Source organism: Phocoena phocoena, chromosome 11 (genome assembly GCF_963924675.1).
Source record: "Phocoena phocoena chromosome 11, mPhoPho1.1, whole genome shotgun sequence".
Classification (NCBI taxonomy): Eukaryota; Metazoa; Chordata; class Mammalia; order Artiodactyla; family Phocoenidae; genus Phocoena; species Phocoena phocoena.
Genome location: NC_089229.1, coordinates 3,204,187 through 3,217,952, shown reverse-complemented (window position 1 = coordinate 3,217,952; position 13,766 = coordinate 3,204,187). Strand labels below are relative to the sequence as shown.

The 13,766-nt window shown below is 54.4% G+C and overlaps 1 protein-coding gene across 1 annotated transcript in view; it reads right to left on the bottom strand.

Annotated features, from left to right (window-relative positions):
* The window catches only part of CERK (ceramide kinase), a 50,259-nt gene that overhangs the window by 24,043 nt on the left and 12,450 nt on the right, over nucleotides 1-13,766 (bottom strand). Inside the window, exons 3-4 of the mRNA XM_065887274.1 lie at nucleotides 907-1,020; nucleotides 71-193 (exon numbers count right to left, since the gene is read on the bottom strand). Coding sequence (XP_065743346.1) covers nucleotides 71-193; nucleotides 907-1,020 — 237 coding nt within the window. The remainder of the gene's footprint in view (nucleotides 1-70; nucleotides 194-906; nucleotides 1,021-13,766) is intronic.

The following is a 13,766-nucleotide window of genomic DNA, read 5'->3' as shown; positions in this document are numbered from 1 at the left end:
AAAGCCACAGCGACTCATCACATCCGCCTTGGTTACAGGAAGCTGTGCCGAATACAAACCACGCACGTACTCAGCTTCTCCAGTAGCTCCCTGAGGGTCTGCAACCACAGGTGGCACAGCTGCTCCTCAGGACACCAGAAGGTCACCTGCGCCCACCTCCAGCGGTGCTGCCGGGCCCTCCTCACACGATGCACTGCACAGAGAACACACGCCGTGAGCCTGCGGCCCTGCGGACCAGGGAACACACTCCCCTCACACTAACCCCAGGTTCACACTCAAAACGCCCCAATGGTCCCCTTTCCTTCTGACTAGTAACTTCCAAGGTATATTAGGGAAAAGATCCTATTTCTCAGTCCTTTTAACCCACGTAAAAAAAACAATAAAAAAATAAGAAAAAAATGAATATTAAAAGTAGAGCTTGGGACTTCCCTGGTGGCTCAGTGGTTAAGAATCCGCCTGCCAATGCAGGGGACACGGGTTCGAGCCCCGGTCCGGGAAGATCCCACATGCCGCGGAGGAACTAAGCTCGTGAGCCACAACTACTGAGCCTGTGCTCTAGAGCCCGCGAGCCACAACTACTGAGCCTGCGTGCCACAACTACTGAAGCCCACGTGCCTAGAGCCCGTGCTCCGCAACAAGAGAGGCCACCACAATGAGAAGCCCGCGCATCGCAACGAAGAGTAGCCCCTGCTCGCCGCAACTAGAGAAAGCCCGCGCAGCAACGAAGGCCCAATGCAGCCAAAAATCAATAAAAAATAAATAAAAGTAGAGCTTGGAAAAAATGATATAAGGACCTTTCTATAAAGGTAAACCAAGGACACAACGAGTTTGTTAAACAAGTGACAAAAAAAGTTCCCTTTCATGTAACCTGCGTGGAATTACTGAGGAACACTCAGGCCACGTTACCTGTGAAAGCATAAGGCTTTTCCATTTTCTGCCATTTTCCGCTGGTGTAGTGTTTCCCATTAACGTCCGTTTCTTCAACGGTGATGATCTCAGAAATAGGCACAGAGCAGGCATCTGTAAAAACGTCACATTCTCGCGTCAAGAGGGTCCACGGAACTCACGTGAACGCAAGGAATGCCACTCCAAAGTGCTGGGCGACATTCTGCTTTAAAATTCATCAGATATCCAAAAGGAAGAGGACAAGTTATACGTAATTTTAAAATTCAGAGCTAAATAAGTTTGGGAAGCTCTATGTCATCAGAAGATGGGATGTCTTGTCCACAGTCACCAAATGGAGGCTGTCAATTTTCCAGGCCAGCTCCTGTATTAAATTTGGGGAAAGATGTTCAAGACCCAGTGCCTGTGTTCAGTCTGGCTCAGAAACCAAGTGGGAAAGACGCACATAACAGACCCAGACCCAGGCCCAGAATGTGCAGGTGAGTCAGGGCCACACCAAGGCAGGGCGGGTAGGGGCTCTAGAAAGGCCTGGTGGGCCCAACCATCCACTAGGATGCAGGAGGAGAAAGGGGAGACTTGGGTGGACGTAGGGATGACAGCACAGGACAACCTCTGCCATGGGAAACCCAGTCATAACTGCGGGCCTGCAGATGCCCCCAGGTAAGGCCGGACACACAAACAGCTGTGGGAAACGTGAGGTGACAGCTTGTAACGGCAAGTGGGGCCCAGAAAGAACCCTCCGAGGCCAGCACAGGAACTGGGAGGCGGAGAAGTTGGAAGACAAGCCCCCATTGTGGACAGGCTGCGTTCTCAAAGCCCACCGGTGACGGCTGGTGGGAGTCACCATCTGCCTTTATACAGACTAGCACGGCAGTTCCTGGTCGGGCCCCAGGCTGGCTGTAAAACCTGCAGTATAGCTCTCCCCACCTTCCGCTACATTCAGCTCACCCAAAGCTTTATCTGCTGCTCGGGTGAGAAGAAAAACAAAAACAGGTAAGGAGGATATGCTATTTTATACAGGTAAGGAGGATATGCTATTTTATACAGGTAAGGAGGATATGCTATTTTATACAGGTAAGGAGGATATGCTATTTTATACGCGCACTGCTGTTACACGTAACAGATGTGGTGATACACAATTACTTTCTCGAAAAAGGCACAGGGATCCACGGGGACGTGAAAACGTCAACGCTATCTGCATCCCTAGTCGATTGAGGAATGACACCAACAGAAGCCTGGGGTCTGGCTGGAGGCCGTCCTGGGAGAGTCTGTGCCTAGGGCGGGGACCTCCAAAGCAGGACTCAGCGAGTGACCGCCTCCATCGGCCCCTCCGTCTGCTGGGCCAGGAGCTCAGCCTGAACTTCCCGACAACACACAGGGCTCGTCGTGTCAAACTGGGAGGGGTTTTGGAAGCTACCCGATCAGGGTGAGAGGGGTCCAGCACGAGACAGGTTCCTTTCGGCCTCCCTCGCCCGCTGACCCCGAGGCCACGTTCCTTTGCACCCTGCCGTGTGTCCCTTCACGTTTGCAGGTCAGTGTCACACCCTGTTCTGCAAAACCCTTATGTCTAGCTAGGAGACATCGAGAATCAGAGAGTTCCTGAAAAGTTATGGATGACTCACAGGGTAACCCGCAGAAAGGGTCTATGAATCAGCAATCTCTAGTCTTGTGGATTTAGTTTGACTGGAAGAATCAATCACAGGCCACAGTGGAGGCCACCGGCTGTCCCCTAAGGCGAGAGTGACGCTGTAGTCCCCTGGTCAACCTACCCACGCTGGCACGGAGAGGCTTCCCAGCACGGCAGTGCACGTGGTGTGAGCACACCAGGTATAAATTATAAATTCATGGATGTATAAATAGCTATTCTTAGAGGAGTTGATGGTGGGAACTTGGGGGTCACTTTCGTTTTCTGTGTAGTATTAGCATTTCTCTCCCTTTGCTTGCATTCTGCATAATCCCGCACTGCATATGGGATTAGATAAAAAGTCACAGTCTCCTGTAAAAGATCATGTGATGAGAGGAGACGCGGTAGAGTTACTTCCAGACCAAACTGAACCTGGCCGGTGGCCAGATCGATCCCGGCAACGCATATGGACAGAACTCACTGGCAGAAGAAGGGGCCCAGAGCACGGCTGGCCGCCTCGCCCCACAGCCTGGCCGCCCCACCTGATTCGGGCCAGTCTCTGTACACAGAAGGCACGTCCCTTGCTGACTCCCCGCTGCCCAAGCTGCTCCGGCCGCCCTCTGGAGTCGCCCTCGTAACATGCACCCTCCTCGGGGCCACTGGGCTGGCTGTGGGTGGCCCTGTCGGAGGGTCAGTGCCCAAGGCTCACGGGCGTCCCCTCTCTCTTTGTAAAGTAACAACCCAACAACCCCTTTGAAGCAAACGTCCGAGCAAAATGTTCTGGGGTAGGTGGGGACCTCTGAAGCAGAGGAGGGCTCGAAAGCTGCCCGAGCCCCTGGGAGCCTCCCTGGCCCAGGCCCCCCAGTCCGCACCTCTCTGCGGTGGGCCGGCCCGTCACGTAGGGTTTGAGCAGCACGCCCGGGCTCCAGCCACTGAGGCCGGCGCCTCCCCTCCCAACATGCTAGATGTTGGCCAACGTCTCCCGAAGGCAGGGGCGCCGACTGAGAGCCACCAGCTCGCACCCACAGGGTTCGCGCGAACCCTTAGCAACGCTTCTCTACACAGAGAGCGGGGGGCAAACTGAGCCCAGGCCTGGGGCCACAGGCGGACACCTGTCCTGTTGACCCTGACCACGCCCACGTCACAGAGCCCCAGGAGTGCACCTGGCCAGTCACGTCCACGTCCCACAGGTGCCTCACACCCAAGCGTCTACATCTAAACCCATCTCTTCTACTCCCCCACCCCGCTCCTGCATCCCCCAGCCCAGTGAAGGGTGCTCTGTCCACAGGCTCACGTGCCCAGCAAGCCAGGCTCCTCTCCAACTCGGGCGGCTGCCAGCCGTCCTGCTGGGGCTCGTTCCCCTAACTGAGCCACAGACAAGTGTGAATGTGGCTCTGCTCTGCCTGGACCTTTCAGTGTCCACCCGCTGCCACTCAGCACGCGGGATAGTTCAACACCCCAGGCTGGGAACGCGGTTACCCGTGCCCTTCCGCCCCCACCCCCCTTCCACCCCTGCCCACCTTCCTGGCAAAGCCGGCGGGGAAGGGGGTGGCTACCTCCTTGCAGGGGCCGCTGCCCCCCACTTGATCTCATTCTAACTCCCACGCCTACACCTGCCCTGATCAAACAAGTGTTTGTTTCAACTGCTGGATAATAAACCCCACATACATATGCATGCCGACAACAGAACTTGAAGATGTTCAACCAAAGTCCAGCCAAATTATAAACCGCCTTGCAGGAACATCACAGGCAGCGTTTATAAAATCCTCTCTGCTATACTAAATTACTAAACCAAAGTGCCTTTTTCTGGGTGATTTTTTTTAACATTCCTGAGATGAAAAAGGGAGTCCACCTGGGGCAGTGGCCACCCCGGGGACAAACGGAGCACTGGGCACCCCCACAGCAGATCGGGCCGATGGTGGCCGTCCCCAACCAGGAGCCAGCCCTCCATCCTCTCCGGGGGAACAGGATTGGGGCTCCCTCCACCTCCCTTCACGCTGGGGTAAGATCACACGAGAGGCAGAAGACTCCCGAGGCCCCCCAAGCCAGGCAGAAGCCCCCGGCCCGAGCTCCAGGTTTCAGGCGCCGCTCGGATTCAGTGACCCTCCCAGGCTGGCAGTGCCCACTCTGCGTCACAGAGGGTCTCGGGCTTACAAGCCCTGCCACTGTGGGATACCCAAGGTTCGAGAGAACAATGGAACACACCAAGCGTCCTAAGTGCCACCGTTACCGAACCAGGCTCGTCCTGCCAGACACGCAGCAAGCCAAACGCGGACGCGCCGAGGTCAGCGGCAGACAAAGCTTTACTTCCAAGGCAGCCACGCGAGGAGGCAGGAGAACAAGCTTCGGGTGCGCCTCCCCAAAGGCCAGGGGCTGGGGTATCTTTGGGACAAAGCAGCAGGGCACCCAGGGCGGGGGGAGCGTGGGGGACGGTGATGGGGTCAAGGCGTGTCATCACGTGCAGGCGTAACGAGGCCACCGGCCTCTGCACAGTCAGAAACGGGGCGCTGAGCACCACCTGACCATGCAGTTCGCGGCCCCGTGATGTTAAAAGGTCAGCAAGCAGACACAGACGCGGCCCAGCTGGAGGGTCGGCGGGCCCGTCTAGTCTCAACCAGCTCAGCTGGAGCCAGACAGAGCTGATTCCAAGTTTCAGAAAACAAGTCGGGCAAACCTCTTAGTATTTACGCTCTGCACTGCTTGGAGGACGTGCAAGTCTGAAAACGACCTTAATCAGTGGAGGCAGGTGCAACGGATCTGACGCAGAACCCACGGCTTCAGCAGCTGACATCCCACTGCCTGCCTGCCTGCCAACACAGACTCCCTCCCTCTCTGACTGCACGCCCCGTGGGGCTTCTCTCCTGGCTCTGCGTGTGTGTATCCGTGTGTATCTGTGTGTGCGTATCTGTGTGCGTGTGTATCTGTGTGCATGTATCTGTATGTGTATCCATGTGCGTATCTGTGTGCAAGTATCTGTGTGTATCTGTGTGTATCCGTGTGTATCCAGGCGTGTGTAGCTGTGTGTGTATCTGTGTGCGTATCTGTGTGCACGTATCTGTGTATATCTGTGCGCATGTGTGTATCCGTGTGTGTATCCAGGCGTGTGTAGCTGTGTACATGTGTGTATCTGTGTGTATCCATGCGTGTGTATCCACGTGCATGTGTGTGTGTGTGTATCTCTGTGTATCTGTGTGTGTGTATCCGTGTGTGTGCGTATCCGTGTGTGTGTGTAGCTGGGGAAGGCAGGGGCCGAGCACACCCTGTGCCACAGCTTGATCCTGGCAGAGCAGGCCCTCTGGGTTCTACAGGACACACTGTGGCTTCAGCTGGTCCCACCCATCCTGACCGGCATCTCCTAACTCTTCCCCAGGCCCCCTCACCTGGACTCACTGCACACCCTTGTGTGCCAGCTGTGATGGAGGGCTCCACAGAACCACCAAGAAAACCAACCCACCGCAAGATGGCTTGGATGTAACTTCCACAAAAATATTCTCCTGTCTTCTCAAACTGGTTACTCCCCAAGAATTTGTTGCCACACCTCTGAGCACATAAGTCACCAAAGAGTTTTAATAACAGGCAGCACGGTCCCCACAGGGCATGTAGTTTACAAGCACATCCCGGGGACACACTGACCCAGTGCCACGAGGCGGCAACTCATGCTGGTACTTGGAAAGGATGCTTACGATGTGAGGGGCAAGCTGACGAGGCTCTGAGAACTTGCGTCCCGTCACAGTCTGAAGGGTCTTGAACATTTAAAAGAGAAAATCTCATCATGCGAGCAAACAAAACGTGCTCTGTGCCGCCTTCCAGGTGCCCAGCAGGCAGCGCCAGGCATGCTCCCCACACACCTTCCCCAGGTCCTCTCGAGTGGGCAGCAGGCTCTGTGCTGGGTGCACACCACAGGGACGCTGAAAACATCCATCCCGGGTGTGCTCTGTTCGCGTTCTAATGTGGTTTCAGTTACTACTGGTCTTGAAGACTCAATTTGGAATCCAACAGAAACAAACTGTTTTATTACCCTCTACAGACATTACAAATTTTGAGAAACAAAAGGCAATGTTGGTCATAAAACAAAGAACTAAAGAGATACTATGTATTAATGACAAGACTACCCTTCCACGGAGCACCATGTATTACCGCCATGATAAAAGTATTAAAAAGAAAAGGAAGTACAGAAAAAGAACCATTTGTGTCCAAAGAGTTAAAATGCAGTAATGTGGTCTTCCGGGAGACGGAAGACGGTGAGTGTGTTTGTAGTGAAGAGGACGCAGGGAAAACACAGCCGCAGGACAAAAACGCACATTGTTCACTAGAAGTGCTTTCTTCCTTCTCTCCTTCCCTAACTGGGATATTAAATTGCATTTGGTACAATATTAAAGTTTAGGATATGTGTGATTAAAGTATAATTTAGGAGAGTTTTAAAGTTTAAAATTGAAATTTTAAGTAGCACCAACTTTTGCAATGTTATAAAAACAGAGCAGATTCGAAATAAAGACAAATATAGAAGAGGCAAACTTTTGATAAAATTAGGAAAAAAACATAAAATTTGAATGCTTATTTGCTATTTTTATTTTATACTATTAAACATCTTATAAACCCGATCTCCAGCTATGATGCTCATTTTGGTCATTTTATTCACTGATAACAATAAATTCTACAACTTCCCTGACACATTCCAAAGAAGTAAAGCATTTATAAGGCTTTACTGGAATGTATGGTCACAAATAACTTGCTTGGGATGTAAAGTAAGCATGTTGTAACCACACGTTCACTCGGGGACCCCCTCTGTCCCTCAGCCAAGCCGCCAGCTCCCAGCCTTGCTCCCTTTTCTGGGAACGGTCTGTCTATACACCAGGTACCCCGTGCCCACACACATGCCAGACACACACACACACCCAGATGCACACACGCCAGATACACACACACACCCAGATGCACATACGCCAGATACACACAGATACACACACATGCCAGATACACACACACAGCCAGATGCACACACGCCAGATACACACACACACCCAGATGCACACACCCAGATGCACACACCCAGATGCACACACGCCAGATACACCCAGATACACACACACCCAGATACACACACACACACAGATGCACACACACACCCAGATGCACACACCCAGATGCACACACACACCCAGATGCACACATGCCAGATACACACAGATACACACACATGCCAGATACACACACACAGCCAGATACACACACACACCCAGACGCACACACACACCACAACCACGCCAGAGATACATACACACAGAGATACACAGATATACACAAGCCACATACACACACACACCCAGATGCACACACGCCAGATACACACACACACCCAGATGCACACACCCAGATGCACACACGCCAGATACACCCAGCCAGATACACACACACCCAGATACACACACACACACAGATGCACACACACACCCAGATGCACACACCCAGATGCACACACACACACCACATACACACACACCAGAGATACACACACAGATACACACAGCCAGATACACACACACAGCCAGATACACACGCACACCCAGATGCACACACACACCACAACCACGCCAGAGATACACACACACACAGAGATACACAGATATACACACGCCAGATACACACACACCCAGATGCACACACGCCAGATACACACACACAGCCAGATACACACACACACATCACATACACACATGCCAGAGATACACACACACATCCAGATACATACACACACGCCACATACACACACCCAGATACACACACACATGCCACATACACACATACACCCAGATACACCCCCCCCAGATACACACACACACCCAGATACACACACACACACACACACACACACACACACACACGGCCACCTGACTGGCCCAGGACTTTCTGCTTCCCAGCCGAAACCCCATCTCCTCAGGGAGGCCTCCAGGTCCCCCCTCACCAGTGTGTCAGCCTGGCCTGCAGTCACTTTCCTGCCCCCTACTAGGTGGCATCTCCCTGAGGGTGGTCTTACTTGTTCCATTCAGGGCTGTGTGTGTCCCCACCGGTCACCTCCCACAGGGCCTGGCCAACCCGAGTCCAGCTCTGGTCTCCACGTGTCACGCTTTGTCACATGAGTACGCCGGCTTTACGGTGGGCATAATAATAGTGATAGTAATAATAATAATTGCCACTTGTGAGGCCCACTTTGTGCTAAATGTAGAAGCTCGTGTAATCCTCACAAACAACCCAGAAGGTAAATATGATGACCCTCGTTGGACAGACGGACTCACAGAAGATGTTCCAGATCCTCATTCTACTGAAGCCTGGAGGTCAAAGAACTCGTCCAAGCCACCGGCAGGGCCAGGACTCGCTTCTGGCAAATCTGTCAAAAAACGTTTCCTGTCAGGCCGAGGTTAAAGAGAGCCTGCCAAACCCGAACACCAAGGGGGGACCGAGGCAGGGGCGCGTCCTCTGCACCCACAACCAAGGGCCCCCCGCAACTCCAGTGTGCACGACAGGCAACCAAGTGTGGACGCTGACAGCCACAGACCCACTCAGAAATTGGCGAAGAAAAAGACCTTTCTTTCCAAAAAACAAACAATAACCAAGCAGCCATGTAGGGCAAACGGTTGGAATATCTTTAATTTTGAAGGACTTAAGCTTTCACTTACAAGAATATCCTTATCAATAATATATCAGGATAGGTCATTTTATGAGGTTTTGCGCATTTTATAAAACCATACTCTAAATAATTTTGATTTCTTCTTAGAATGCGGCTCAAGTGAGTTAGAACTGCCGACTGAATGACTAAGACCAACCCCCTCTTCTTTCACTTTCAGATCCTTTGGCCAAACTTGAATGTGCCTCTCTGTGTGTTTCAGTTCAGTTTCGGCATTAATTTTTCTAATAATAAAGCAATCTATTTTAAGGGCCATTACCACCGGTTCAAATATAATTGTCACAAACTCAAAAAAAAAAAAAAGTTCTCATGCAGTAGAATCCTTTCCAAAAATGGACTGAAATTTGGTAACCAAACCTGGGCTGGAAGTTTCGAGGCTTTTGCTGACAGGAGATGCGATTCTTCTGTGCTCCCCTCCCCAAGGAGTGCGACCGTGCCTCGTGTGACAGGCAGTTACCCTCCCACAAGGGTGGTGACCGAAGGGCCACCGTGTTCCAGAGAAACCACGGGCAATGCCCGCGGGACAGGGCGCCCACGCTGCAGGCCCGCAGCTCTTCCGGGACAGCTAAGGACTCCGGCCGCTGTCACCACCGTTCTCGGTTCTGTTCTAGCCTTTTCAGTGCTCGCTGTGACCCACGAACGCTGAGTGTGCTTCACGGCTGTGACTCGGGGGGAGAAAAGTCCCTGCTGTCTGTCAATCTGCTTATCTTACAAGTTCCTGGACAGCCGAACGCACAGTGGCCTCTGTTCCCCCAGGAGACCGACCGCCCGTGTGTCAGTGCACACGTACCCCGGGCTGGTGGTGAGGTGGCCAGAGTCCCACAGACATCGAGGTGGCCAAGGGCGACCAGAGCAAAGACAAGTTCACAGTCAAGGGCACTACTCCGCTCCCAGGACACGTCATCCTCGTGAGAGGGATCACACGGGACAGGACAGGGCAGGTCCCCACGGAGCACCTGATGCATCGTGTCACAGCCTGAGACGCACATCCACGGGAACTAGACGGCGATGAGGCCAGAGAGAAAAGCCGGGGTGCTGGCAGCCACGCAGCCCCACCCTGGGGCACCAGCCCCGGGGCCCGGTCCCCGAGGAAGAGCCCGAGGGTCTGAGGTCACACCGCCCGACCCCGAGTCGTTACGCAGGTGAAACGCGCCTCCCGGCGGCTCAGCCACCCGAACACGTGGGGCAGGAGCAGAGCGCTCCCGGGTGAGAGCTCGCTGTGGAAAGGAAGACCAGGGAGCCCCGCTGCCCTCAGCTCACCACCTCGCAGAGTCCAGAAACACCGCGCAGAAAACAAATTCACTGCCCCGCCATCCCCGCCTGCCCCATCCACGCCAGCGTGCGCTCTCATCTGCTACACGACACCGTCACGGCCGGTGGGCAAAGCTGGGCTGCAACCTTCCAGACCCGACCCACAGATCCACGTCAGGGCTGAAGGCAGACGCTGCCCTTTCCCGAGGCGCCCTCGGCGGCGAGCGCGGCACACCTTCTCCAAGGCCCTGCGGGGCGGGGGCCCTCCCTCCACTCATCAATACCTGCTCCGGTTTAACAATGAGAGTCCGGAGAGCAGGCCGGCGCCACGAGAGACCCCACACGCCCGAGTCACATCACGATCACTTAGTGACCACACGGCCACACTGTCCCGGCACTTGGGGGAGTGGCGTCCCAGGCCCAGCAGACGACAGGTTTTGGATGTGATCGGTGAGGAGGGGAGGGGTCACGGGTGGAGGTCCCCTTGGGAGGCAGCAGGGGGCCCACAGGCCCGGCTGGTTTCAGAGGCACCCGCGCACCAGCTACCGCTCCCCACGGACAGAACCCCACGGCCCGCTGGGGCAGGTCGCCGACGCCCCTGCTGGACAGATGAGCGAGCAAAGGCACCGGGCGGGGGGGGGGGGGCCCTGCTGGTCGCCGACGAGCCAGGACAGATGCCAGCGGGCAGGGCTTGTGCCTGGCTGGGTGAGCCGCCCCTGCGCCCGCTGCCTCCCCACTCAGCGGCCTCCCCTGGGCGCCTCCACGTGAGGCCTTAGGTGAAAGGATCTTCGGGGCTGGATTACGTGACATCACCGCCACCCGCGATACCAATTCAGAAAAGGAAAAGGCCACGAGGAGAGGGACAGACTTAAGTGGCTTCACAAGAAGGGAAGAATTTGGATTTCCAACGAGAGAGAGGCATTTTGAGGACTAAACCTATAGACGGGTTTTCGATCTCTCTTCAAGCATTACACATTTTCTCCTACAGCATAAATGACACAAAGTACTTCTCCACTCCGAGACGTGTGCCCGAGACCTTGCCACCAAGACAACAAACCACGGTCTCGAGCACCTGCCACCTGCCATGGCCCGTGATGGCAGGTCCACACCTGCCCCAAATCCCGCGGGGGCGACGGAGGGGAGCACGGGGACTGACAGGTGGACGCTGGGTAAGCACCCTCCCCCTCTGCATGTCCACACACCCCACTAGACATTTCTAGAACAGTTTTCCAATTTCAGTCAAAACAGGCAAATCTTGAAGAGGTAGCTACTTCTCAGGTACCCTACCCAACCCAGGCAACCCCCAGTGGCTTTGCTCATATAGAAAAAAATCTGTCTTCTAACCCCACAGAAATGGGAAATTCGTCCGGCAGCTTGACATTTCAAGATCGTGTCCTCGAAGCTCCACGAGGCGGTGGGCGGGTGGCACCCAAGCACCCCGACCACCTGGAGGCCACAGTCCTGATCACAGCACACAGGCGACATCACTCAGGGGTACGCCAGAAGCTTGGCTATTTTGCTGTGAAATCTCCTGATTTAAAATGTTGAAAAGGAAAAGAAAACCTCACTGGACAAGTCAAAAAATATCTGTGGACCAAAGTGGGGCGACCCATCAGCAGCCCCCTACAGACAACCCTCCCTACAGACACTCTGCAGTGACCCTGACCCTGCAGATCACAAATAAAATTGTATCACCCACAATGGCTATCATTTCACCCAGTCTAGCCTGACACACACAAAAAGTTTAAGTAAAATTAGATTCCTATCACTTTGGAAACAAAGTTGGAAACAGACCAACATAGCTCCTCCTGGATACATAGCTCCTCGTCGATTTTTTACGAGCTCTGTAAGGCTACGTGGCTGCCACTCCAGGGTTATCTGTCTAGAAGAAGAATGGCAAGTCCTACAGACGTATCAACAGCAGGTCACGTTTCTATTAGAACAATAATTGTTTCCACCGAATGATCTAGGTTAATAATTAAATTTCCATTTGTAACTGTTTCTTATTGGGTTTTCGTCTGTTTGTTTTGTTTCTGGCCACACCACACCGCATGCAGGATGTCAGTTTCCCGACCAGGGATCTAACCCGTGCCCCCTGCAGTGGAATCGCAGAGTCTCAACCACTGGACCGCCAGAGAAGTCCCTTACTGGTTTATTTCACTAACACAAGAATTTCAAACAAAACTGTAAGTATATCCTAGTTACTTTAGCCCCAAAGTTCCTGATGCTCAGATGAGGTGCTGGTCAATTATAATTCACTTGATCCAGTACAATGTGACCTTTGACCCTTGTCTGCACACCCACAGTGGCCAGCACGTCACCAGGACAGCAGCCTGGGAGGGAACCTGGTGTGCGTGTCCCACGCAGGGGCCCTGACCGTCTGTCCACCACTGCAGCTCCGGCAGCTACCCGGGGATGCTCACAGGAGGAACCCTCCCCCCCAGCAGCCTCCTACCTTTTCATCTCTTCTGACCCGAAGCCGAGCCTGGCTCACAGGTCCACCTTTCCTCACTCCGGCCAAACAGCAGTCCCCACTGTTGACCAGAAGGACCGACAGTGGATCCAGAGTAGAAGCCAAGGCTGGAACTGGGCCCTGGCGCTTCCCAGCTGTGTGACCTTGGGCAAATGCCTAGCATCTCTGTGCTGAGTTATCTTCTCTGTAAAATGGGGACACGTGAGAATGAAAGGATTCTCACCTCAAGTGCTGAGAAGAGGGCCTGGTGCCTGGCCGCACCCACGTGTGTTAGCTGTTCTTAGCGCACTCCACGGCAGGGGGCAGGTAACATCTCTTAACTATGACTCGGGTGCATGGGGCTAAGGGTCCTGAGAGGTAATCCTGTCCGGGACACTCTATCCCCTTAGGCTCAAGGAACTCCAGAAGGTGGCCAGTGCCAGGTGGCATCCTCACCAACCAGGGACTGCACAGGCCCTAGGAGGGAAGCGTGGGATCTACAGAAAAGGGCAGGTGAGGGCATTCAGATAAGGGACCCGGGATCAGAGGAAGAGGGAGGGCACCAGGCACTTTTCTTAGGAAAAGCGGCCCCACCAGTTTAGCCATTTATAGTCAGGTTTCCAGGGAGAAGCGCGGGCTGCGGGGGGGCTGGCAGGGCAGGCCAGGGAGAAGCGCGGGCTGCGGGGGGCTGGCAGGGCAGGCCAGGGAGAAGCGCGGGCTGCGGGGGGCTGGCAGGGCAGGTCAGGGAGAAGCGGGGGCTGCGGGGGGCTGGCAGGGCAGGCCAGGGAGAAGCGCGGGCTGCGGGGGGCTGGCAGGGCAGGCCAGGGAGAAGCGGGGGCTGCGGGGGGCTGGCA